At 33.6% G+C, this 26,671-nt stretch overlaps 2 protein-coding genes across 6 annotated transcripts in view; one reads left to right on the top strand and one right to left on the bottom strand.

Moving 5' to 3' along the window:
- shn (schnurri) overlaps positions 1-21,439 on the top strand; it is a 57,983-nt gene extending 36,544 nt beyond the window's left edge. The window contains exons 1-14 of one of the 5 annotated variants that reach the window (XM_065351006.1): positions 3,352-4,063; positions 5,190-5,291; positions 8,062-11,327; positions 11,913-12,224; positions 12,306-12,524; positions 13,727-13,841; positions 14,434-14,554; positions 14,682-14,817; positions 14,929-15,043; positions 15,952-16,178; positions 16,252-16,703; positions 16,803-16,989; positions 19,342-19,593; positions 19,690-21,439. In XM_065351006.1, coding sequence (XP_065207078.1) covers positions 8,172-11,327; positions 11,913-12,224; positions 12,306-12,524; positions 13,727-13,841; positions 14,434-14,554; positions 14,682-14,817; positions 14,929-15,043; positions 15,952-16,178; positions 16,252-16,703; positions 16,803-16,989; positions 19,342-19,593; positions 19,690-19,776 — 5,379 coding nt within the window. In that variant the 5' untranslated portion in view covers positions 3,352-4,063; positions 5,190-5,291; positions 8,062-8,171 and the 3' untranslated portion in view covers positions 19,777-21,439. Of the gene's footprint in view, positions 1-3,351; positions 4,064-4,558; positions 4,804-4,859; positions 5,014-5,189; positions 5,292-8,061; positions 11,328-11,912; positions 12,225-12,305; positions 12,525-13,726; positions 13,842-14,433; positions 14,555-14,681; positions 14,818-14,928; positions 15,044-15,951; positions 16,179-16,251; positions 16,704-16,802; positions 16,990-19,341; positions 19,594-19,689 lie in introns of those variants that run through there. The other 4 variants (XM_065351004.1, XM_065351001.1, XM_065351003.1 and 1 more) reach the window with 4 other exon arrangements.
- A 3,544-nt stretch (positions 21,440-24,983) lies between these two features.
- On the bottom strand, positions 24,984-26,431 carry LOC135836274 (uncharacterized). The gene is made up of 2 exons (XM_065351000.1): positions 26,051-26,431; positions 24,984-25,585 (listed from the first exon to the last, which is right to left on the bottom strand). Exons 1-2 carry the CDS (start codon positions 26,068-26,070, stop codon positions 25,213-25,215), a joined length of 393 nt encoding a protein of 130 aa, XP_065207072.1. The 5' UTR covers positions 26,071-26,431; the 3' UTR covers positions 24,984-25,212.
- Positions 26,432-26,671: the final 240 nt, after the last annotated feature.

The raw sequence follows: 26,671 nt of genomic DNA, 5'->3' as shown, positions 1-26,671 counted from the left end.
AAAAAGTGCAACAGGCTCGGCATCTGGATATGAGTAAACATGAACTCATGATTCAGTAGGGAACAGCGTCAGATTTTCTTCATTTTGAAATCAAAATTTGATGTAATATGTAATTATCAAAGTTGCCTTAACTGGTGCCTTCCCCCTCCCAGTCCCCTTCTTCTAGAATGTATGGATTTGGCTCTATTGTTTGATTGAACGTTGGTGTAGGGAAGAAGACGAAAGGAGGAGTCTCGTAAGTCATTTTATGTTTGAATTTTGACTGAATTTTTTTTTTCTGGTTCAACCGGCATGGCACCACCTTTCTTCAGTTTACAAATCAAAGAGGGTTTGTACTGGGCCGGATACTCGAATCCTTTCTACCTGTTTCACGTCATCGTACATGCACCTGTTGATAAGGCTGACTGGCTGACTAAAAAAGAACCAAGTGCATCTTGAATATATTGGTACACATTGTTGTACAATTGAGAATTAATTTCTCGGTGGAAATGAGCGTATATTTGGGCATGTTCATCAAATTTGAAACAAATAATAATGCATGAAAACTTTTATCGCCAACTTTTTAAAATTTAAAATATTAAAATTTTCCGCCAAAATATTTATTTACCTATACTTACTTGTCCGTAATTTTATCTCTTGCGAGTCTCGAACGTATCATTAAATAAACACGACGAGTAGGTATTTTTGGTGGAAATTTTTTAATGCGAATTTAATTTTTTGAGATTTGCTCGTTCAGTTTTATTACACTCAATCGATTAGCGCGAAATTTTATTACGTAGGTCCCTACGCGATTTGCAGTAGATAAGAAAGTTGTACAGCGTAGTACACTACTGTATAGTAGGTGAATTCACATGTGATCAATGTTGTTTGGTATAGTGCGATGGAATTTCTCAGATTGAAGTACGGGTAGTATTATTGCATAGTTCAATATCGTAATACGTCAGGTACTTCGGGGAAATACCCTGATAGGCTGGTTTTCCTGGTCATCATATGTAAATATAAACATATGATGGTGTACTCATATGATACCGATGGCGAAGATCATTTCTATTTCGAGCAAAACGACTGCTTTTTATTATTATTAGGTATTATTTTTTGAATCGAGAAATGCCATGTTTATGATACTTCAATTTGTGTGAAAATATCAGATGAAGGAAGTTTTTTCCATATTGAGGTGATCCTTATTTTGAAACTTTGATGTTTTTTGTCCTTCTCCTTACCTAATTCCTTTGAGGTAATAATTAGTTATTTTAACTCTGCCCAGTTAAAAATACACTTATATCCTCAAAAAGATGACCAAAATTGAGAAGTATGTACTAAAAAAATGAATAAGTTTTTTTTAAAGGAATATATAATGCTACGAATTTCCTTCCCTCCCTCCAGTTACTTACTATCAATTTTTCCCCCAAAATAGTAATGTTGGAAAAAATAATTCTTGAATATTTTTATCCAATATCAAAAAATGTCGGTGTTTAATTGGTACAGTGGAAATCGCTTACAACGAGATTGAAGGGACCGGACATTTTGCTCGTTGTATCCGGTCTCTCGTACTAAAAGGTATTGCATTTATAACGAGTATCTTATAATAACCGGATGTAAAGAGCTTCTCGTTATAAATGATACTCGTATAACACGTGTAGGAAAAAAATTGTCAATTTTACTACTATTTTCGACTTGTCAAATCGATTGGTAACAATTTCAAATCATTTATTGAGCAGTTCTAGAGCCTCCAGCAGCTTTTTAGAAAGTTTTGTTTTTCTAAAAATGCCACAAAATCTTTCTGAATTTCAATATTTCACCAAATTAACTTACAAAACTTAAATTTGGGATTTAATGAATGTTTTTTGCATGAACACTCGTTATAAGCGGAAGAAAAGACAATAAAATGAACCAAATTTCAAGAATTTCAGCTCGTACTATCCGGATTCCTCGTTATAAATGAGCTCGTTCTAACAGGTACCATATTGTACATGTTTAAATGGCATTGTGCTCGGGACCGAGCATTTTGCTCGTTGTATCCGAAATCTCGTACTAACCGATCTCATTATAAGCGATTTCCACTGTATTTTTATTTTTATGCTTTTTGAATGTTTCTATGTTGGTTAAAATTTTCAATTTAAATTTTCATTTTTTTGGATTTTTCTTCTATTTTTTTTGTATCTATTTGAAAAATGCTTCAATTTTTTTGACATTTACCAAGTCAGTTTCAAAATACAAAATGATTTGATTTTTTCAAATTTTTCAATATTTTTTTTCAATGTGTAAAACAACGAAACAAAAATTTATTCGTTGAGTTGATTTTTTTTTGATGTGAATACTATCAAAAAATATGATTCAACCATAATTATTACGAAATACAAAAATTCATTCTCCTAATAAAAAACACCAACCTCGCAAACCAAATCTAAAACTGGAGAAGTCAGAGAATTTCAGAAATTTTAAGCAATTTTTCCTCAAAAGTCAGGGATTTTTTTGGAAGTGTTCATCTGTAATTTTTTAATAATTTTAGTAGTTTTATTGTATTTATTTTGGAAAAAATTTCCCTCGTGTCGCTCGGGTAATTTCGTTTAATTCGGGCTTAGAATCGAACGTATTGAAAAACGTGATTTTTTTCAATGCAAAGGAGGGGTAATTTTAAAAATACGGTGTTTTTATTTTGAAAAAAAGGTCTGGAAAAATGGACAAATGTGTCTGGAAAACCTGAAAAAGTCAGGGAAAATCATTTCCAGAAATGAGTGGACACCCTGTTGTAATTATAAAGACCTTTTAAAAAAATCTGGACGTTTCGCCTTTTTTTTCAAGTTTTCAGGTTTTTAATTATTTTTTCTAATTTTTCTAATTTCTCAGCTAATGACGGAATCTCACCTGGTGGCTTGATTTTTTGATAACCTTTTATGCTTTTACTATTTCTTAACTTTCGGAATTCCTGCTCAATTTTTAAAATTTTTTCCTCCATTTGGCAAAAAAATCTATAATTTTGAGAGGAAGTGGTTTTTGAACAGAAAAATAAAACAGAAAGCAAACATGTTTTTTATGTTTAAAACTTTGTTATAATTTAGAACATTATAAAATATAAAATATTACTAATTCAAGCATGTTTGAAACACGTTTCAAACGAAAGAGAAGCAAATTTTTCAGGAATCTAAAAAATGAATTTTTTTTTCTTTTAGAATAAAAGCGAAGTGCTTTAAATTTTCTAGAATTTCGAAATGTTATTATTTTTTGTAGATAATACTCATGGGGAAGTATTTTTTCCAATTTTTTAAAAATTTGAATTTTTTTCTGCCTTTGAGAGTTGTTTTTTCAATTATTTTGTTTTTGTTTGAAATTCCAAGAAAATGTTTTGATTGAAAAGAAGGTAAGGGTCAGATATTCCCCCTCTCCGCCAAGCACCACTCCACCATATCGCTTCTAAAAAAAAAAAAAAAATTAAAAAAATACGAGTAGATGCTTGATTTTTATTTTTTGTTCACACGTATGATGTATTCGCGTCTGACCTGCTGCTACCTGAACAATCAATCTGCTGTGTAAACTTAGCACAAAATCATCGATGCTTGAATTTTCGACGAGATTAAACGTGATTTCATCGCATTTTTACGCCAATCTCCCAACAGACAGATGATGAAATAAAAAGCTACGTGGATGAAAAGCACTCTCTCTCCTTATCGCATACATATCTCTGTTGCGGGTTTATGAACGAAAATTGATACCATTCAATTGACGACCAACTGATCACCTGATCACCATCAGTACACTGTAGACCTGTCGAGTATCCCGCGCGTGTGATTATACAAGACGCACGCGTGCATCTGCATACTATAGCTATCGAACTTTGGACTTTTTGCCAAAAATTGCAAGTCCGGCAGCGGCGACCGGCCGAATCTCGAATCTCGCGCGAATTAAGATTTTAAATTATGGCATATGTGATTATATGTAGAATGGTGCATTTAATTGTGTAACCCCGTTTTAAACGGCCATATACTCTGTACAGCGTGCTTGAAGAATTTATCGCCGTGTAAATATTCTGCCAAATTATTCGCCGAGTGTGTTGGCAGCTGTTTGCGTAATTATTATTATATGTACTCTATGTATAGGTGCGCGAGGAAAGGGTATCGGGGGCCATGGTCATGGGGAGAGAGGAGAGAGGCAAAAATGCCCAGTTGGATGAACTCTTCTCTTGTACACGTATACGAGAGTACAACATATAAAATAGTGTACAATTGTGTATAGCTACAGCTAGCTCTAGCTATAGAGAGAGATATGGAAGTATTTATGTTATGTTAGTTATGAATAGGTTAGATATAGATATGTCTACGTACGTATAACATAGACTCGTAGTTGAAAGAGGAATTCCTCTGCTCTTAATCATTTAAAACTATGTATGTATGGATAGTGTATTGCTAAGAATTGATAAAATTTTACTGATATCTTCTACATTACTCCGGCATTGCGCTAGACGATGATGAGCAATAGAGGTATTTGATCAACCAGTGCTGGGTAGAGGAAGAGAGAGAGAGCGAGAGATAGATATGCTATGGGTGCTGTATGGCGATGTACTTACTACTTACGCTTGTACGAGTACGTATCTGTTACGCGAATTGAAATTGTGGTATAATCGTTTGTCGAACAGTTGTTGTCGTGAGATGTTCAGCTGTATCGAGTGTGTGGTGGTATGATTGCTATGTGAGCTGATAAATGAGTACATGAATAGTACGTACGTCTACACATACTATATAGTTACGACTAATTATTTCGAGTTGACGTTGGAACATCAGACCAGAGTGTTGGGAGCGATTATAACAGGTGAAATAAAATTCTACCGTACGCAATTTTGTGTATTGTATGAGTAATGTAGTACGAGTACATGAAGTGCCTAGCATGGTGTAGAGTGGTGGGTCTGGGTATCCTAGACTTATGTACGTTACATATGCGAGTACCAGTACCTTCATTCATTGCCTACCTGTACGAGTACATCATAAAATCGCAAACGGATTGAAATGGTCGCTCTTTTACGTACGTGTTATTACGTTATTTTTTAATACGGTGTTTGTGTGTTTATAGACGTCGTTGCTGAAACGTCGAGTTGTGAGCTAGATAGGTTTCAATTTGTGTATTTTGTATTTGTATTTACTATTTGCTGTCTGCTGTATGTCGACGAGTTTTAATGACGAGGTTATCGTCTGTTGCAGGAATTAAAATTGAAAACGAGCCGGAAAACGATGAAAATGAACCGAACGACGGTAAATCAGAAAATACCAGAATTGATGCTCAAAAGTCAAACAATGAAAACTGTAAGTATAGTTATTCGTGTATCGAAAACATATTAACTAGTGATGTGCATGCCTTTGTTCGAGGTTCGAGTGTTCTGTTGATTATAGATTCAAATTACAAGGTGTGAGGTCTTCAGTTTGGTTTCAAATAAGCCAATAATTGCGAGAAAGAGTTCGAAAATTCGGCCAGAAAATGGTTGAATTTCTCAAATTCTTGAAAAAATGTAAATGTCGTTGAAAATTTTATTGAAATTTATGATTAATAGTGTAACATGACGTGAGAATTATTTAAAACGTCTCTAAAGACATTCGAAATGATGTCTTTGTTGAAACAAATCTATTGGAATGAATCTAAAATTTTCATTCGAACTTTCGAACCATTGAAGTTCGTCGCAAAACTTATGAAAAAAAGGGATAAAATTGGGTAAAATTTTCGAAAGATTGCTTAAACATTTTTTTTAATTCCATAAAAATAGTCAAAAACGAATGAAAGTGGATGAAATATTGCTAAAATATAGAAAAATTTTGCTTAAAAAAATGGCTCTAATGACCAAAAATTGTCTTGAGTGATGAAAAATTAATCAAATAATGTTGAGAATTTCATTGGCTAGATTGGAAATTATCGTTCATGAAATTGTTTTTTTTTTCTGTTCAATTTACTGAATTTGAGCGTTTTCAATTGTGGTCATCACCTTTTGATTTTTTTAAAACTACGTTTTTGGGAGTTTTTTTGCAACTTTTATTCAATTTTACGAAAATTTCATCAATTTTTAGCAATATTTTTATTAATTTTATACGTTTTCAGTTTTTAATGCGATTTGTGCAAGATTTTATTGTAGTTGATTATATTTCATCAGTTTTTCACAATTGGAACTCGTACTCGATTACTGTTCAAGTAACCTAGTTACTTAAGTTACTAAAAGTAACGTCTGGTTGTTTTTTCAAAATTTTGGTTAATAAAGCCACTTTTTTTAAAATTCTCAAAAATTCAATTTTTCCAAACGTTGGCCCTACTTTTTGAAGATGAAAAGAAAGAATATTGATGGTATGTTGAACGAACGAATGATTTGCAAATTTTTTCCAGCTGGAACTTTTTTTCAGCGTTATTGTCAAAGTTTCGCTTTCTGCCAAAAATTACAAAAAACATCGCCCTTTGTCAAATTTCCCGATTTTTTTTTTTTTTTTTTTTTTTTATAAAAAATTTCAAAAGTTTTCAATTCTTTGCCAAAAACTACCTGAAAATCTCGTTTGCTTACAAAAAGTTGTGAGAAAGTTTCGTTTTTTCCACAAAAATTACGAAATAGCAGCACTTTTTTGCCGATAGTAAATTGCCAAAAAGTCTGGCTATTTGCTAAAATTGCATAAGTCTTTAATCGAGTTCATCAGTTTTATGATCGAATTTTAATTTGAAATGTTTCGTTTCATTTTTCTACACGTTCATATGTTTTGCTCCCTTTTTGGTTACTTTTTCGAAATTTTTTGTCAACCGAAGTTATGTGTAGTATGTACTTCTTTTTTTAAAAAAAAATTGATCACAAGTTCTAGATTTTTGTTGTATTTCATCTGCTTTCATTAATTTTTTACTGTTTTCCTGATATTTCGACTAATTCTTAATAAGCAATCTTCTTGTAATTTTACCATTTTGCCATCAATAATTCTCAAAAAAATGTCTTGTCATTTTAAGACATTTTTTGCAGAATTTTTGTTAATTTTAGCTATTTTATATATTTAAAGGAAAAAAAAACAGTTCAAAAAATGAATTTAAAATTTGAAATTAGCTCATAAAAATTCATATAAATTGCGCGACTTCTTCAATTTTGTTAAATTTGAGAGGTTATGGTGTGGTCCAAGAGACTCGTGTTTCAAAAAATCAAGTTGAAAGAAATTAGAGTTCCTTGAAATCCAACAAAGCGTAGATCACCAATTTTTTCAATTTTCTTGGAACTTAGGATGCCCATTGTAGAGTTTAGGAGACTCGTAAGTTGAAATTCCAAATTAAAGTCCCTTAAAACCTTAAAAAAACAACACAAATTACGCAAATTTAAAAAAAAAATTTATATAGTTTGGGGATTTATTGTGAAGTTTCTGTTTAGGGAATTCTTAATAAAAAATTGAGCTGAAATTTGAAATCAGCGCTATCGAAAACGTTATGAACGATGTGGCAAAAAACATGGGGAAATGTTTCAGTCGACTGAGGAGTCTAGCAGCCAAAAATGGTTCGTCCAGGCATAGAATGACGGTGCTTTTTAATCGAGGGAAAATTAATACATGCAACGATGCCGGTGTCGTTTTCGTTTTAATTGTCAATGACTCATCGAGCTTATCATTCCAACCTAATTCAATGCCATTTTTACTGATAAATTTTCATTCGTTTGAATATGTTGACATGTTTTCTTGCAAAATTGATTGAGCTCCTGATGATGAAATTTTTATCGTGCTTCGTTATTTTCAATGACAAAATTTGTTAGAGAATGATGTTCAATCTTGGGTAAATGTTAATTTTTTCGGTTTTTTTAATTTGTTTTTTTTTCTGAACTATTCCTGAACCTGCAGTCTGTATTATTTATTCATTTATTTCTTACAAAAATATTTCTATTTATTTTTTTTTTTCACTTGATTTTTTATGAAACTTTTGAAAATTAACTCAATGAATTGCAGAAGTGAGGCATCATAGGATTACTTATTTTCGATTTCCTAAAATATATCTCCTAGAGTACCTACTTAAATTCTGTATTTGTATTATGGTTTTATAGCTTTTTTTAACATTCGTTCATTTTTTATCTGTTCGCAGGCACGCTGCTGGACCAAGCACCGACCAACACGCCGGAAAATATATCCAATTCGCTGGCGAATGCAACGACCAACGGTAGCAACAAGTATTTGCATAAGAAGTTCAAAAAAATGGTCGCCATCTTGTCAGATGACAGCACATCACCTTCATCCGGCATCGATCAATCGACAAATCGAGTCGTTTCACCGACGGCGGCGACTGCGGCATCGGCTATCGCGAAAGATTTAACGACGTGTCATAGTAATAGTAGTAGTAATAATATTAATAACAACTCTACGACATCATCAACGCTGCCATGGACGACCACGACTGCAACAACGTCATCTTCTGCCATCAGCTTAGCAGCAGTTGTAGCATCGTCTGCGACATCTTCAACTCCGGCCTCCACTTCTAGTATCGAAATCCATCATAATCGTCAGTCGCAGCCGCAGTCGCAACAGCACCAGAACCACGCATCATCGATTCATGCCACAACAGCGACAGCAGCAGTAGTAACAATACCAACGACAACAATGCAATCTAGTCTTCCAAAATTGGTAGCGTCGACGGCGCGTAACGACGGTAAAATTTCGACGTCGACGACGACGATGGACGTCACGAGTAATCACTTGAGCGTAACTCGGGAGTGTAATTCGACCAGTCCTTACAAATCGTCGACTGGTTCGGCTAATTCCGAAGACGATGGTGTGGCGACGGTGGCTGCCAAATGTGTTTGCCCGTATTGCGATCTGGTATGCAGTAAACCGAGCGTACTGGAGAAGCATTTGCGAGCGCATACGAACGAACGACCGTATCCTTGTCTTCCTTGCGGGTTTTCGTTCAAAACGCGCAGCAATCTGTTGAAACATTGTCGTACCTCGAGATCGCATTCGCTGAAGCTGGAAGAAGCCGGTGTCGAGAATAACATCATGTCTGGCGTGAAGATGAGCGTCGACGAAGATGGCGATGAAATGGACGACGATGCTCAGGTGTCGACGACTACGTCGTCTACTACGTCGATCGCTTCGATTAAAGACGAATCTAGTAGCAACGATGAGAACAAAAGCGCCGACAGTGTACCTCGTGCAGCCATCTATAAGCCTAAATTCCATAAAGCCGCTATTTACATACAGAACAACAACGGTAGCAATGGCAGTGGCAGTGGCAGCGGCAGCAATGCTATAGCTTCTGCCATTACAGCTCTGCCTCCAGCTTCTTCGAAATGCGTCGTCGAATCCGCAGCTTCTACCATGAACAAGCTCGGATTACAGTTGAAGATACCAGCGGCCGCAGGAACGACCACGACCGGTGGCGCATCCGCCTCCTCGACGCCTTCGACGCCGTCGCCATTTACCAGCGGCTCGTCTCCCAGTCCGGAATTCCTTCACAGACATATTAGCAAACTGATCAGCGAAAATCAGGCTATCGTCGAAACAACCGATCCGTTCTGGTCGAAGAAGTTTTACCAAAGGAGCAAAGAAGGATCGCCGTCCAGTCCGCTATCTAATTCGTCTTCCTCTAGTTTAGATTCGTTCAAGAAAATACCGCCTCCGCTTCCGATTCCGATTCCACTCGGTGTCAAGCAACACGCCGAATCGCAGCACAATATCGAAGATAAACTACCGGTCGAGTCAAAGTTGGCGCACGCTTTGCTGCAGCCGAGAGTGACGAAGGTGGTGACTACGACAATGACCATCGTACCCACCAACGAGCACGTGGTTGTGGCTGCTGCGACTGCTGTCGAAGACGCTCAGCCTTTGAACTTATCCATTTGTAAAGATACCAGGATGAAAAGTTACCTTGACGAGGACGACGATAAGACTGTAGCAGCGACGCCGTCCGTCGAATTTCGTCTGATCGGCAACGAAGCTCCGCCGGCCAGATTCGTACCGAATGGCAGGATATCCTCGTCGGCTAGTGGTGGCGACGTCTACATGAAAGATGCTCATCATCACGCGTTTGTGAAATCTGCCACGTTAGGCGACGGAGCGATTTTAACGACGGCGGCGGCGATCGCTAAAAATACTAAATTACCTATTATCGAACATATGTGTTCTTTATGCGATGAAACTTTCGATAATTACGATAAGTTAAAAGCTCATATATTGTATCAATGCAAAGGCAACAAGAATCATAGTTTAAGTAGCGCGAGTAGTATTAATAATCACTTAAGCGGCGTACTTAATAAACCCGCGATGACCAGCAACGACGCCAGAGTATTCCTAAGAGTAGCATCGTCGACGTGTTCGTCTGCATCGTCAACGACGCCGGAACCGCAGTTGTTGGTTCAGCAGCAACAGCATTCCGCCAAACCAGCTAATCTGAATCAGTCGCCTGGTCCGCGATTAGGTAACACCCCGTTGATAGGTAATTACAAGAAATTATCGGTGATTACGACCGGCGGTGGCGGTGGAGGCGGCAGCAGTACGATTAAGAACAACAACCACATATTGATCGAGCACCATAAAAGCGTGACTAGTTTGAAATCGCTAGAGGAGTTATCGAATGCGCCGATGAAAGGTACCACCAATCACTTCGTCTACAATGCTGCTCTAATGGACGACTCGGTTGTCGAGAAAAGCTCGTCGTCCATGTTGAAAATGACCGAAGACGACCTGGCAAAAAATTCGATCATCGTTTCGAAAACGTTAGCGATGCCCGATGACCAAAAACTGATCTCGATCAAGTCCTCGTCGACGATGGCCGGAATGATGGCTAAGCCGAAAGATACCTCTTCGTCGGCCGTATTCAAATCAAACGCCGGTCTAGCCGATCTTGCCATTTTAAACAAAACTACCTCTTCGGCAACGCCGCCGAAATTTGTTTTACCCGTTGTACAAGGTGTACCGAATCTCGCCTCGTTGCAAGGCGTTCCGGCCGCAGCTTTGTTGGCAGCTACTACCAATTCTGCAGAGTTGCACGCATTGTCTCCGCTCGGTCCTGGATACAGGACGCCTACCACCCCGACCGCTTCGCTACCGAAGGCTAAATCAACCCATGTGAACGGAGGAGTTGTAACCATATTGCACGGAGGCAAAGTGATACCTTATGTTCCGGGTATGCCTGGTCCTCAGTCGGCTGCTGCAGCTTTTTTGCAAGTTGACGGGTACGAGAAAAAGAGCTCGGAAGCGGTTAAAAGAAAGTACGATGATGGTGGACCTCTTAATGGAATGATCAAACATGCGAATCATCAACGTATCGTCGACGATCTGTCGCCAATTTCGAATACTGCCCAAGGTTCCAAACTTCTGCACAGTGTGAAAATCAAAGATGAACTTTTTTCTAGTGTAAGTATGCTTTGGTGGAATTCTCGTATACGTTATTTGACCATCTTGATTTTCACTTTTTTCCGGTGCTGAGCTCACTGGAATATGTTCCTGGGTTCCTTGTCCTTGAAAATGATTTTTCGTCATCTAAATTTGGGATCAATTCACCAATTTCGCTCTATTTTCTTTTTTCCTTTTCCAACAGATTAATTTTTAGACACGAGATCTGATCGCTCCTGGAGGACACGAGGACCCCTATTTTCGAACAAAATGTGAAAAATATTTAGATGTGATGTAAAGAGACATGTCGATTGTTTCTGATTTGAAGGCTCTGACTTCGAATATCAGCTCGTTTTTTTATAATTTGAATCCTTTGATGACCCGCCCCCCTTTTAGTGTTGTCAAAATGGGGTACTGGGTACCAAAAATTGAAAATGATCCATGACTCGTCATTTTTCAGGTTTTTGAGGGCACCAAGTTTTTAATATCTATAACCTATTTTTCGAATGCCAACTCTTCCTCCTACCTCTCGTATCCTGTTTAAATATATTTTGTATATTTTAAGTCGAGTTTTATGCAATATTAATCGAAAATTTCTCATTTTAGATATACATGGACCAAGAAAAAGATACCAACGGCGTGAAATTCGCACGACCTTCTTCGTTACCATTGAAACCAGGCACGTTTATACCGAAAAAATTACAACCCGGTACATCGTCTTGTCTACCTCTCATCAGTCCGGAAACTCCTCGTCCGAATAAATCATACGGTCAGCTGTACATCGGAGGCAACGCTTATACTTATCTCGGCTTGAAATGCTCCACTCGAAGTACATTCTGTACCCTTCATAAATCGCAACCAACTTACGTACCTCTTAGCCCCGAACATAATAAAGTATCGATGTATTCGAACTGGAAAGTAAGTGTGCTGATTGCTTTTGTTATTAGTGTTTTTTCGAGCAATGGACATGTTCATCTTACGGTTTTGTTTTATGTTCAGATAAGATCGGACGTGGATCCTTATTTGCGTGGTGTTCCTCCTACGAAAGCGATGTCTTGTTATGATTCACGTCAGAGATATTCGTCTTATACGGTCGTCCATACGAAGATGAAAGATGCCGTTACTCATTCGTCCTACTGGTTCAATAGATCGAAACAGCACCCAGATCAGGGTGATGGCAATCAATGCATCGATACCGATAGTAAAGACAATATTCAGGTAATTAGAAATATCTCTGATTCGTTTGGGGTACGAAATTATTGTCATTTTGATGAAATGTTATCCTAACTAACAAACATTATCCGGACGGGACCAAAAATATTTTGAAGAGCGTCGAAAACTACTCTCATCAGACTAAATTCTAAATGTACGTTTCATTTTTTTGGTTTTTGACAAATTTTCGAAAATTCAAAAGGCCAATTTTCTGTAACAAAAAAAATTGAAATATTAAATCGAGGTAAAAAGCTGAAATTCAGTTTATACCGAAGTTCTGACCTCCCAGATCAATTGGTGGCAGTTTTGAAGCATTTTAGAGCCTTAGGATTTCACAAAAAAGGTTTAAATAGAACTTAGAATCTATATCCATGTTTTTCGTGAACTGGAAAAATTAAAAATCTGTCGGAGGCCACGATTGATCAATTTAGAAGGTCAAAAATAGGCTGTAGACTAAATTGTAGATTTTTATTTTAATTGAAATGAATTTAGATTCTTTTAAAGTAAAATTGATCGAATTTGGATTTTTTTTTTAAATTCACTAGAAACCAAAAAATGAACTTCAGTGCCTGAAATTTTACCTGATATGTATGTATTTTGAAAACTTATTCGGCTTCTTGTCACCATTTGAAAGAATATAGAGCTTTGAACTCTGGAATTAACATTCAAATATAACGAGTTACTGTGCAAATATTGATTACCTACCTATTTCATGTTAATCTCGGTAGGTATTCGATTCAAAAATAGATTTTAAGGCGAATTTTTCCGCTAAAAATTGCTTTATTTTTAGCGGAAAAATATGCGTCGAAAAGCTCGCTCGTACGTTTGTTGCAAATTTACCATCTATTTGTGTACTAAAAGTTACACGAACGTGTTCGAACTTTGAAACGTGAAAAATCCAAACTAGTTTTCAGTTTAATAAAAATTATTTTTCGGCTGTTTTTCGTCGCAACGTTAAACAATAACTGGTTTATGTCGTGATCGTGATCATACCGGTTGAAATGTTTTTCTCCCTCTTTTTTTTATTTATTTTTTCTTCGTAATAAGTGTGTCATATTTTGTGGATGTGTACAAATTCATGACTGTTTCGATGTTGATTTATGACTACGACTAAAGACGACTCGATGACGTAGAAATGGGGATTACGATGATGGAAATTTATCGAGGGAATGTTATTGTAATAATTTTTTGTATTTTTATTTTTCCAGATACAATTGCAGGGTGAAATGCACGCGAGGAATAGCGAAGATGGATTGAAAAACAATAAATATTTGGTCGGTGGAATCGAATCAACGGACGAGTACACTTATATTAGAGGACAAGGTGGGTTTTGAATTTTTTTAACTTTTTCGATCGATAATTTTGATTTTTTTAAATTAAGATCCAAGTTATGAATTATGGTGGAAAAAATCACGCAGTCAGAAAAATCACCCCTTTGTTACCCAAAAAATGGAGAAATTAATTTTTTTTTAAAAACAACAAGATTTTTTAAAAAATATTTCAAAAATTCAATTTTTTTATATTTACTGAGCCGCTCTTTTTTTTTAATTTCAATATTTTCCAACTACATAGTAGAGTTGGCAAAAGTATTACACAAATGACACCTTATTTCGAAGTAACACTTATTTATTCTCCACTTGAAAAATTAATTAATTAGAAACGTATCCTGAAAATGAAAAGACTCGTCAAATTGAGTGAATTTTGGGATAATTGAATGGTTCTGCTTCCCTCTTCGTTACCCTTATATTAAATTGAAAAACTGTGTGCTAAATATTCGCCTTCTTCATCAATGTTTAATGATAACAAACGACATTGGCATTATGGAAAAAGCGCTTCTGCGCAATTGACATATTATAAGAAAGGGTTTACTCAAACTTGCTGTGTACTTAGTATTGACTCGATATTTAATTTATAGGGCGAGGAAAATACGTTTGTTTGAAATGCGGTATTCGGTGCAAAAAACCATCCATGTTGAAGAAACATATTAGAACGCATACGGACGTTCGTCCTTACATCTGTAAACACTGCGTATTCAGGTAACGAAAATTTTTTTATGAAAATTGCACTTTCATTACCAGTGGCGATGTGATTTTTGGCGCGAAAAAATTAATCACGTACACGTTATGTCAATAAAAATTAATCAATTGATTATATCGTTCGCAGATTTAAAACCAAAGGCAACCTGACTAAGCATATGAAATCCAAAGCACATTACAAGAAGTGTATGGAGTTGGGAATTGTACCTGTACCGACCGTCGTTGATGATTCTTACGTAGACGAAGAAATACTTTCGAAACAAGTACGTTTGTTTGAGGAGAAAGAGAAATAAAACCTACCAGGCGAAGGTTCTTCTTCGCCGTCATTGTAGCATTTTCCGAAGTATTAATTAAATTGTTTTTTTTTTCCTCAGACGCAACAAATAGAAGAGGGACAAGATGTAGAAGAAACAGAAGAAGAGGACGACGACGACGACGATGACGATGACGAGGAAAATGACGAAGATTTTATCGAAGACAAGGAAGTTGGTGAGTTATTAGTGGTCTGCTGCTGGTTGAAATGTGTCTGCGGTTTTTTCCTCAGACAAATCCGATTATATTGCGATATTTAATTTTTTTTACTTGAAACGGGGGAAAAAGTGGAAAGAAACTAGATTCGTGTAATTTTAGAAATTTTTTAGGATACATTGATGAAAAGTAATTGAAGGAGGAATTTCAGCACTTGATAAGGGTAGGGGAAGATATTAAAATTTTAAAATACGTCATTAACAGACATAATACGTACATGTGTACTTGAGAAAAAAATATTCATCATGAATTGTCGAATGAACCAATTTGTTCGAATAGTTGTTTTAAAAGCTTCTGTATCTATATAAACACGTTAAATCCTCTTCTGTCCTCTCTTCTCTTTTCTATTCCTCCTTGTTGACTTGAAAATTGAAAAATTAGCGACAAAAATTAATTTTTTTAAAATAATGTTTGAGACAATTGAACATTAGACATAATATTCCATTTTTTTATTTTATTTATTCATTTTTTTAATCTTTGAAGATATTTTTTGAGCAATTATTCTATTTGGTAGTGAAATATGTTATTTCGAATTAATTACTCTAATAAACATGAATTTTGGCTCAGGAGTTTTCAAAATACATAGGATTTTGAATATTTTTAGATTTTCTGATCTTCTTAATAATAACGATTATAATCGCGATAGATGTATGATTTTATGATTTTGAGGTGATCCAAAAAAGCACTATTTGGCCTTCTAAAAAAGTTTCAAATTGTGAATTGTTTGCGAGAAGTGTTCGTTCAAATATTGTTCTAGAAAGTTGAAATTTAAGAATGTAGAATCATGTCTTAGGTCCAATTTAGTTTTATTCATTTTTATTCGACTAGTTTTATTTGATCAATTTTTACAATTTTAACTTAATTTACAGCCGAAGATCCGAAATGCCAACTAGAGAGAGAAGTAGCTCGATCGTTGCTATCGCTATCGAAAATGTCTCATCAGACGGTCTCCGAACAGTACGCGAATGCTGGATTAGTACCATTGAACGCCAGACCGAACACATACCCTTATAATTTCTCAGCGAACGCGCACTTGTCATCAAAACCTCATACTCCAACTTTAACTTTGATCAGCGAACAGAAAGAACAAGAAAAGGTAGCTAAAATCTTCCTCCATCTGTAATCTTTAAACAAGAGTTTTTCTGTTTAATAATCCGAATTTGTCATAGGTATCGAAAAACACTGGTCTAGCTCGAGAACTGCAACCAATAGTCACATCGAACGCGATAATAAAACCGAAAAACGAATCGCATACCAGCGAAAGATATTATTTCGGATCAGCAGCCGATAAAGAACACGTACCTATGGAAACGAACGACGTTCCGTCGCCGGAAATCGCACCGAAAGAACCTATACCCCTGATCAGTGCTAAGAATTCATTCGTAGAACGTTCCAGCACCGGGAGCGGCGGTATTAGCGCCAAAATCGAAACTTTTGATCGAAATAACGATATCGAGTCTAAAGAGAACGTGATGCTGACGCCGACACCAGATGGAGAGAAAGCTGAAAGCTCTACGTCAGTTATTATATCGATAGGATCGCCGAATTCTAATTTTAACGCTAGTTCGCCGAAGAGATTAAAAGCTGAGTTCATATCGCCGTGCAGTGGACCTTTAACGAAGTACGATTCATTTTTGGAATAGCTTTGTGTGTAGTGAGAAAGGTGCTGGATGCTGATGTGATACTTATTAATCATTTAATGTTGTGCTTTTAATTGTAGTGTATTGGAAGATGGACGGAGTAAGTGCGCGATTTGTAATAAAATCTTCAGTAAGCAGAGCCAGCTCAGGTTGCATGTAAATATTCACTACTTCGAGCAACCCTTCAGGTGCGAATCGTGCGCCGTGTCGTTTCGTACGAGAAATAATCTTCAGAAGCATTTAGGATCGAATTCGCATTTAAACAAGGTAAGTTTACATCAACGATACAGTAATTTAAATGAAAATAACCTCTGTCAAAAATTTCAAACTTAAATCAGTCATTTTCGATATTTATATTTATTTTTTCAATTTTTTAAACCACATTTGGACTAAAAATGAATGAAAACGTACCTTAAACCGTCAAAAAATGAACAAGAGTATCACCGATTAAAATCTTAATTTACGAAGTAATGGAAAAAATTTTCAATTATCAATTTGAAAATGAGCTTTTTCAAAAAAAAACAAAAAAAAACCAAAAAAACTGCAGACTCCAGGTCTTATAAGAGTTGGAGGTCTGAAATTTTCAATTTGTTCGCTTGAGCTATTTTGAAATTCATTTTTCAAAATTCGAAAAAAATAAGTATTTTAAAAACGACTCACCTCTGTGTAAAGTCGAAAGAAAAATGAAACCGATTTTTCAGGTTTTGTTTGAGGTGTGATAAAATATTGAACGAATGTACAAATTCAAAGACGTGAATCAATATTTTTGTTTTCATCAAATTTTGAATTTTTATTACCATTTCTGTCAAGATTTTTGAAAGTAAATCTCAAGATTTTAAGCTGAATAAAAATCAAAAAATTACATTTTCTACATAGGTACTCTTTTCAATAGCTTTGGAAAATTAATCAATCCCCTCCCCCTCCCCCCCCCCCCAAAAAAATAAAACAGTAAAAATTTTAAAAAATCGAAAAAATTGATAAAAATATTTTCAATTTTATGAAAAGAAAAATTTTAGAAGTTGAAAAATTTGTATGTATTTTGAATGTTTTGTTGAAAAATTGAGTAGAGTCTGAAACTATGGAAAAAGATCCATCGGAGGAAATAATGTTAGATATTTCATCAAAATATTAAAAAACTAAATTTTTTGAAACTGAAAAAAAAAACAGTAGAAAGATTGCAAAAAGCATTTTCATATTAAGCATCAAAAAATTCTAAAAAATTTGAAATTTAAGAAAACAGCTGAAATTTGAATTTTCCAAACATTTTAGAAAAATGCAAAAAAATTGAATGGAACAGATTGAATAAAAATTTTAAAAACGAAAAAAAAGAAAGATCTTTTGCTGAAAGGATAAGTTGAATAATCTCTCAGCGTTTGAAGGAAGGCCTAAAAATCAAGGGAAACACGTTAGAAAATGTGACATTAAAGAAACAAAACTCATAAAAAAGGCTGAATGTTTTTGAAAAAAATCAATCTTTAAAATATTTTATCAATAGTTTGAAAAATTGGATATTTTCTCGAAGTCGAAAAAGACTACAAAAAGTTGTAAAAATATAGTTGAGAAAGTAATTTTGAAATTTAAAAAAAAAATGTGAGTAAAAAATTAAAAACGTTGCAGCTTTTGAATTTTCTTGTTGAAAATGTTGAAAAATTGAGTAATTTCTCAAAATTTTTAAGAAAATAGTTGGAAAAAACTAACAAAAAACAATACTCAAGTTTTTTTCAACTTGAAACAAAAGTCGAATAATTTCTGTGCAATCCACAAAATGATTGAATAATATTGTAAAAAGCAAGGAAAACTTCCAAAAAAAATTGAGAAATGTTGTTGAAAATTGTACCATCTGAATATTTCTTTGAAACATTGATAAAATTGAACAGATTTTTAGCATTTGATGAAACCCCTTAGTAAAGTACAGGACACTCTCGATGTAGAAATAAAACAAAAATCTTGTAAAAATTAAATAAACTTCGAAGAATTTTTCAAAATTTGAGAAATTTTAAAGATTTTGTTGAAATAGCAAAAAGTTGAATAGTTTCTAAACACGAAAAAAGAAATGTCAAAGAACAGCTCTGTGAAGATGAAAATTTGTCTTGAAAAATCCAAATTTTAGAAAATTGAGTAATGTAGCAACATATTCTGAAATCGAAATGAAATGAAATTATAAAAAGCAAAAAACTCAAAAAAATATTTTTTGAAACTCGGGTAAATTGACTTGAAAATGAGAAGAATTAGGTACATAAAAAAGCAAAGGAAACTCGAAAAAATTGTGAAGATATTTTTTAAAACCCCAATAAAATTGAATACTTAGTTTCTCAGAATTTTAAAATATCAAAAAAGTCAGAAAAAATTTTAACAACGACAGAAAATACGTTTTAAAAAAATAGAAAAAAAAACTAAAAACAGTCATAAAAATTGCCAACTTGATAATTTTTTTTCAAATTTCATAAATTTATTTTTAAAAAAAGTAAAAATAAAAAAACAGATTTTCATACTTAAACTATAATCATGTTTTTTCACTTTTTGGGGTTAGTCGCATTCACCCCTTAGTATAATTTCAATAAATTGCTCTTTTGCCCTCCAAACTGATTTGTAATGTTACAAATGATGTTGTTTTCACAGGTAAGCATGAACTCGGCTACAGGTGGCCAAACTTCTACCAATAATCCGAGACCATTCAAATGCGACGATTGTAATATCGGATTCAGAATACACGGTCACTTAGCTAAGCATTTACGTTCAAAAATGCATATCATGAAATTAGAATGTTTGGGCAAATTACCGTTTGGTACTTACGCTGAAATGGAGCGATGTGGAATTAATATGAACGATATCGATACGACCGATTGCGAAAACTCATTGGAAAGTTTACAGGTAAATTTCAATCAAAATAAGCGAAAATTAATATTTTCAAAAATACGATTCAATTTTCTTATTTTTTCGTCTTTTTTTTGCCATTTCTTTCATTAGAGAATAGCAAAAGGAGTTGTGAATTCGGTTACGTATATAAATAGTGCGGATGAAGAGAATAAAATGGGTCCAGATTCGTCGTTTTAAGCACCTAACCTACCTAATATACGAAGATTGACGAAACGATTTTATTTTTTAATTATTATTTTGTGTTCATAAACGATTTGTAATTTGAATGACGGACGAACGCGATGTAGATTTTGTAAAAAAGTATCGAATTTTTCGAAATACGATACGTGTACAGGCGTACCCCTATGTAAAAATAATTACGTAGGTAATGTAAAAAATTGAATCTGTTTTATTGAATATCGAGAATGTGTCCGCGCAGCGCCGATTATTCAAACGGCCTAAATTATTTTTATTACGGAGAATAATTGTTATGGATTAGTGGTTATGAAAAAACTAGTCATTTATATGTTAGAAAGATGGATTTTTGGGTTTGTTGAATTTGGGTAATATTTCTTTCTTCTTTATTATTTTTTTTTAAAGTGTATAATTTTAAGCATTTTTTGTTTCTTTTTACTTTCCCCCTTCCCTTCTTTTTATTGTTGAATATTTCTTCTTTTATACATATCTTTTATTTTTTTTTTGTCTTTTGTGTGTGTTTGTGGAAAGGAAAATTGCAGTACTCTGGTAGAAGTTTCTCTATGTACTCGAAGTATAATACAACAACATATTCTAAGTTGAAGGCATTTGTTACGTGGTATAATTTTAATACATCATTTTGAACATATCTTTTTATTTAAAATACTATTAAGAGCGTATTTTTAATTCGATTTTGTCAATTTATTGAAAAATCAATTCGACATTTTTTTTCTTTCTTTTTTAATTTCAAGTTCACGAATAAGGTCTCGTATACTTTATTTTTTTACCCGTGAGGAAATTTTAACTTAATAGTGCCATGTTTAGTTTATATCGAACGTAGTAAAAAAAATCATGTTATAAGTGATTCGTATTTATTTTCAAAAATTTTTCGTTTTTTAGATTTTTATTCGCGTTTTTAGTTTTTTTTGTATTGTAGAGAACATGAAAAATTACTCAGAATTTTCTTCACAATGTGAAATGATTATCAAAATTATACCAAATTAAGAAATTGTTTATTTTGTCTCCAAGTGTTCAAGAAGACGTTTTACCTACCTTGTTTGTTATATGTATATGTTGAAGTAGTTCTTTTTTATGATTAAAGTATAATATTATTACGATATAACTACGTGTATCATTTTTCAATTTTTTTTCGAGCGACTGTCATATGTTTTGTTTTTAAGTTTTTAATTTTAATTTCTATTATAATTTTTTTTTTGTATCGTTCGTGGGAAAATTTTCAAACAAAATTTTCATTATGGATCTCAAGTTTTGGGAAACTGTGCTCATTATTGTACGGATAGTCTGTTTTTAATTGTGTACACTATCGAAGATCAAAATTACAATAAAAAGGGAATTATATTTTTCGTGTTTATTCTTTCATCGTGCAACTCGACCAATTTTTAGGGCCGCGACTATTTTTTTCTTTTCTTTTTTCTTTTTTTGGTTGAATTTTTATTGTTTTTTTTTTTTTGTTTTGTTGGCGAAATTAAATTTTTTCGAGGAATGAAAAGACTTATTTGAAAATACGTATTAAACGCGTTTGTTCTATATCTTTTACTATTTATTATTATAATGATAATGTAGTGATTACTGTTTAAATAACGTGAATATATTCTCATTCTTTTTTGATCTTCCTACGTGTAAATAAACGAAATGATGAAATTTATTTACTGGTTTGTGTGTTTTTTTTGTTTTCGCCATGCGATTTGGTTAATGGGTTATTCCATGTCTATTCGACCAAGAAGTGGTTAGGAGGGTCGGCGATTTTTTTGAAATTTTTCCTGCGTAAAGATCTTTTGAAGGGATGACCAATGACGTAAATCGCAGCCCTCTAGCCCTTTTTTAAAGGCTGCTAGGGGTGTCGAAGTTTTTAGTGAACTTGAAATATCATCCATACCTACCAAAATGGAACTTTTCCCAATAATTAGGGGGTTTGAAAGACTTTTTGGTGATATTATAAAAATCAGTGTGGCCACTTTTTTCGTACGAAAAATTAGCTCGGAAAGTTTTGAAACGTAGTTTTCATATCGTTCCGACTTTCAAAAATTCTGAAAAAAAATATATTATGGAAGACTTTCATGCTGAACAACATATTGAAAAATTGGGATGGCGTTATTTCGTAAAGTCGATTTTAAAAAATTGAAAGTTTGCGAAAAAATGCAATTTTTTTATTTAAAACGTGAAAAAAAGTTTTGATTGGTGAAGTTGACCCATTTGACCCCATTTTTACGTATCCGTTGAAAAAGTTGAAAAAACCCTTCCACATGAACTCATCACAAAAAAAATCAAAATTCGAAAAAATGCAATTGGGGAGTCAAGTTACAAATTTGATATTAGTTGCCTCCAATTAGCCAAATTACGATTCTTAGTTTCAGATAAAATCCCTCTAATTCCATTAAAATGAGTGATTTTATCATCAAATATGAATCCAAGTCAGAAGAAAACGTACCCTTCATAAATATAAAACGATAATGCTACAATTTAATTCATCTTTTTAAAAATATCAAAAAGTCGAGCAAAAAATAGTTGAACGTGCAGTTTCAATAAACAATTGATGCAGAAATCCGATGATTTTTGTTTCGAAAATGAAACCCCCTGCAAACACACATTATGCAACTCAAAACACATTAACGCTCTCCTATGTTAATTTCCCAATGGTCATAGACAACGTTCAGAAATTTCAAGCTTAGAATTTATATCTTCTAAAGTATGTTTTTCCGAAAGATTAGAAAAATTGAACTGTTTTTTGAGGAGTTGAATAAACTTTCCAAAAAATCAAAGGAAAAAAATGCTTATCCCCCCCCCCCCAAAAAAAAAGAAGAAAAAGCCGACGATTGATCAAAAGTTACGAAAAATTTTAAAAGTAAAGAATTTTTTCGAAGTTAAAAAAACAAAATTTCGTGAAAATCAGATCGAAAGAAATTTTAAGTACATGCGTTGCAGCAGTAAAAAATTGGACAGCTTCTCAACATTTCGAAAAAATGCCAAAAAACTGTAAAAACCGAAGAGATTTGTCAAATATCCTGTATATTTTTTATTGATGCATTAAGTAAAATAAAATCGAAAAAGAGTTAAAGTAAACTTGTAAAAAGCGAAGAAAACTCAGAAAATTTTTTTCAGAAAATAGACGGAATTGAATTTATTGATTATCAGAAACTTGTTTGTGAAAATTTGCTCTTTTTTCACGAAAAACTCAATATTTCATTAAATTGAGATAGAAAGCTGAAATTGGGTTCATGCTTACAGATTATTTTCGAACTCCCTAAATAATCAGTGGTTGTTCCAGCTGTTCTCAGATTCCGGCGTTTTTTTTCATTTGTCATCAAAAACTAGGCAAAAATAAAATGAATTTTGAAAAACGGAAAAAATGACGTTTTAATAGCATCAAGAGGCAGATTAGGCAACAAAAATTCGAATTTTTTGGTATCAATTTTATTCATGGTCCTAAAGTCCTAAACACGGTACATCTGGACTCAGTCATAAGCGTTGGGTTTTATTTCGATCATTTTTATGTCAATTTTTCCCAAACTTGAAAATAAAAAATTTAGCTGAAGACTTTAAAACGGCTTGAAATTTTCATGAATCGATTTAAAAGATCATAAAGTAGGAGTAGGATACAAATCAAAATTCAGGTTTTTACGTTGATATCTTCGTACACAAGGATTTTTCATTTCCTGTTTTTTTCTAACAACCATCCCTGGAGAAAATTTTGGATTTGAATAATCAATTCTGGGACTCAAAATAATGATAAAAACCAAATTTCGACCTTTTATCTCAACCAATTCGATCATATCAATTTTTTATGAGACATAGGAATGTACCTACTAGATTATAAATATGTAGGTAGGTACTCAGAAATTCGGTTCACCAATGATCGGAAAATTTCAATGCCCACTGCCCAGAATCTGGACTGATGGTTCGCCATTTTTTTCTACCAGTGAGAAGTGGGTTCGATTCAGTCGCCAAATGCCAACAATGAATGAATGCAACAAATCCATCCACTTTATTTACAATGTAGCTTGTGGCGACTTTGTATATTATTTAAATTTAGATTTTCGAAGTCTAGTCATAGTAAATCACCTAAACGACAGTACTTGAATATCTTCTACCTTTAACAACAATCACTTTAAAAATTGCGAAACAAAAAAAGAAATACCTACCTTTGCTTTAGAGAGAGAATGTAGACTCGCGGAACCAAGATCAGGGTAGAAGACAATAGACGAGTTCTGGGAATACGTTACAAGACGCTGTTGCTAAGGTAACATAGATCATTAGAGCTTCTCGTAAAAGGAATGAAAAAATTTCTTGGAATACCTAAACGTACCTACTATTCATTCCATCGGTCAAGTGAAACATACCCAGTCTTACACAACTGAAAAAAAACCACCACCAACAAAATTGTTGTTCGCTCAAAAGGGCTCTTCGATCAGGTACCTATTCTAATCAAAACTACCTATACTTATCGAATCGACAGTTGTTCGTGCAAAATTCGTAAAATTTATACTCAAAGAATCTGAAAATTTTACATTTCATTTACATGATTTTTTCATCTAGTAGGTAGCTCGAGAAAAATTACGTAGAAAATATCACGTTCAAGTACACGTTATAGTACTTAAGTTATCATTGTACATATGTGTATTGTGTACCTATTCTCAGACTTGCCATTTGTATTCGAACAATTATTTAATAACAATGTTAGATTGTGTACTCGTATCGTACCTAGTTAGTACCTCTACCTACCATATCTGCGTAGAATTTTTCATGCAGTATTGAAATTAGTCATTTCAAATGGTTTTAGCTGAGTAAAGTTACATTTAAAAGATAACTTTTATCGTGTTTTCACTGATTGTAGTCCAATGCTATACGGATAAGGAAATTTTTAATCGTATCGAGGTGTGAATATTAATACCCATACACACATACAAACTACGAAGCACCTGTAGCTGTTATATGTATAGTTTTACTTGAAACATTTTCCTATCTAAATGAAAAATACGTTATAATCGATAATTTTGAACGACGTGGTCTATTTATAATAAATGAATCGTTACTTGTAAAGTGAAATTTGAAGGTAAAATTACACCAAAGTATATGAATTACACGAAACTAGCAGAATAAAAACAATTTTCAACGTGATTACAAAGTAATATGTACATTCAACTACCCAGGCCACCTGTTGTAATTATTTGTTTAAAAAAATGAAAAAAAAAAACAGATAAGAAACATTTTAATTTCAGTCCACATGTTACACAATTCTTACCTACCTAATGAAAATATTACAAAGTGTCGAAATATACATTTTTACCAGCTTAAAATACGTAGGTAGTCACTTATATGTAGTTAATAAATTTAAAATAATAGTAAAAAAAAAAGAAACATAAATTCACAGCTTTTTCTCTCGAGATCAGTCTATTTACATTAGGTTATCACTTATGTATCTTAATTACTGTCGTTAAATTCAGTTGGTTTTTCACTCTTAGGAGTACGTTCGTATCCGCTATCAGATGTTCGCGAAGTTTCATTTTTAATTAATTTATGGTAACGTTTCTTATATTTTTTATACTTTTTCCGAATGCTCACCTTCTTCACTGTGGTTTCATGGTCGGCGGAACTTTTTCGACGAGATTTTTTTTCCAATTTATTGCAACGATTGATGTAATTCTCTAATAAAAGGAATAAATTATTCCACGAAGGATGACTGCTTAATTCTGTCCAAGTATCAGAAACGGTATTATCTTCGGTTTGTTTAGGGTTTTGTACGGTTGCCGTTGACTTGGCAAATTCTTCGACATTTTGAGGCTTTTTCCATAATCTGAAATATAAAAATTACGAAATTTTTAGTATTATTTCTCAAAATTTCTGGTAGGTAGGTATTTGAATTTAATGGGTTTAGGATGGTAGAACTGAAGTGATAAAGGTTGATTCATGTATCATATCATCAGAACGTATGTGATGCTGCGATGAGATATTACGAAATGAGTAATTTAGTCGACGTATTTGGTACGATTTACTGGATATTTTGAACCGTACGAGTTAGTATAATAAAGTACACTGAGTGAAAAAAAATGTAAATTTTGATTCGATTTGAACATTAAGTAAAGTAGGTATTTACCACGGCCAGTACGAAGATCATTTCGTTGCCTTCCTATTAATATAAACTAATTAAGCGAATGACATTTCGTAACTATTTTCTAACAAATAAATTATGGCTTTGCTAAGTTGCTAATATACGAAAGTTAAAAATGAAAAATATATATATTAAAGTTCTAACTTATACCTGTCGCTTGTTTCCGTCATGTTGTATCACTAATGGTGAGTTATGGTTACCGTTAGAGAGTCACTAGTCACTACATTTAAAAGCGCATTAAAACTTTGACGAAAGTTAGTCAACGAGTAAAGACTGAAAAAAAGCATTAACCTAGCATTTTACCACCTTAACACGTTACAACAAAATGCTGATATCAGCATGGTTTACTTTAGAATCAATACAGAATTTATCTGCGGGTACTATGGGTAGTCACGCCATGTAATGATAAGATAAAAGTAGGAAAATAAAATCCTTTTTTGAGCTAGGTATCGTACTCGCGATAGTGTTCGCATATACCTACTAGGTTTAGTAAGGAAGTCGGAACTGTTCACTACCTGCTACTTTTGAACTAATTTATTTGAATTTGAAGTACCTATTGATTAATGATCATATTATTGTTGTACATATTTTACGAGTTACTAATGAGAAAAACCCCGATGATTATGATGACTGATAAGTGAAGGAAGGGATGTATTTATTTTGCGTTCGACCAGTGAGGATCATGACTCGTGTACAAAATAGCCAATAAAATTTTAATTCGTTTCTATTTGGTGCAAAATGTAACGCAAATGAACGCAAATAACCTTTTTT

This window comes from Planococcus citri, chromosome 2, assembly GCF_950023065.1.
Source record: "Planococcus citri chromosome 2, ihPlaCitr1.1, whole genome shotgun sequence".
In the NCBI taxonomy this organism is placed as follows: Eukaryota; Metazoa; Arthropoda; class Insecta; order Hemiptera; family Pseudococcidae; genus Planococcus; species Planococcus citri.
The sequence above is the reverse complement of the archived record's forward strand: the minus strand, read 5'-3'. Positions and strand labels throughout refer to the sequence as shown.

Coding starts and splice junctions, on each gene's coding strand:
- LOC135836274 (XM_065351000.1), bottom strand. CDS start 26,070: ATGACGGAAACAAGCGACAG. Junction 25,586..26,050: donor ATGACGGAAACAAGCGACAG/GTATAAGTTAGA, acceptor TTTATATTTCAG/ATTATGGAAAAAGCCTCAAA.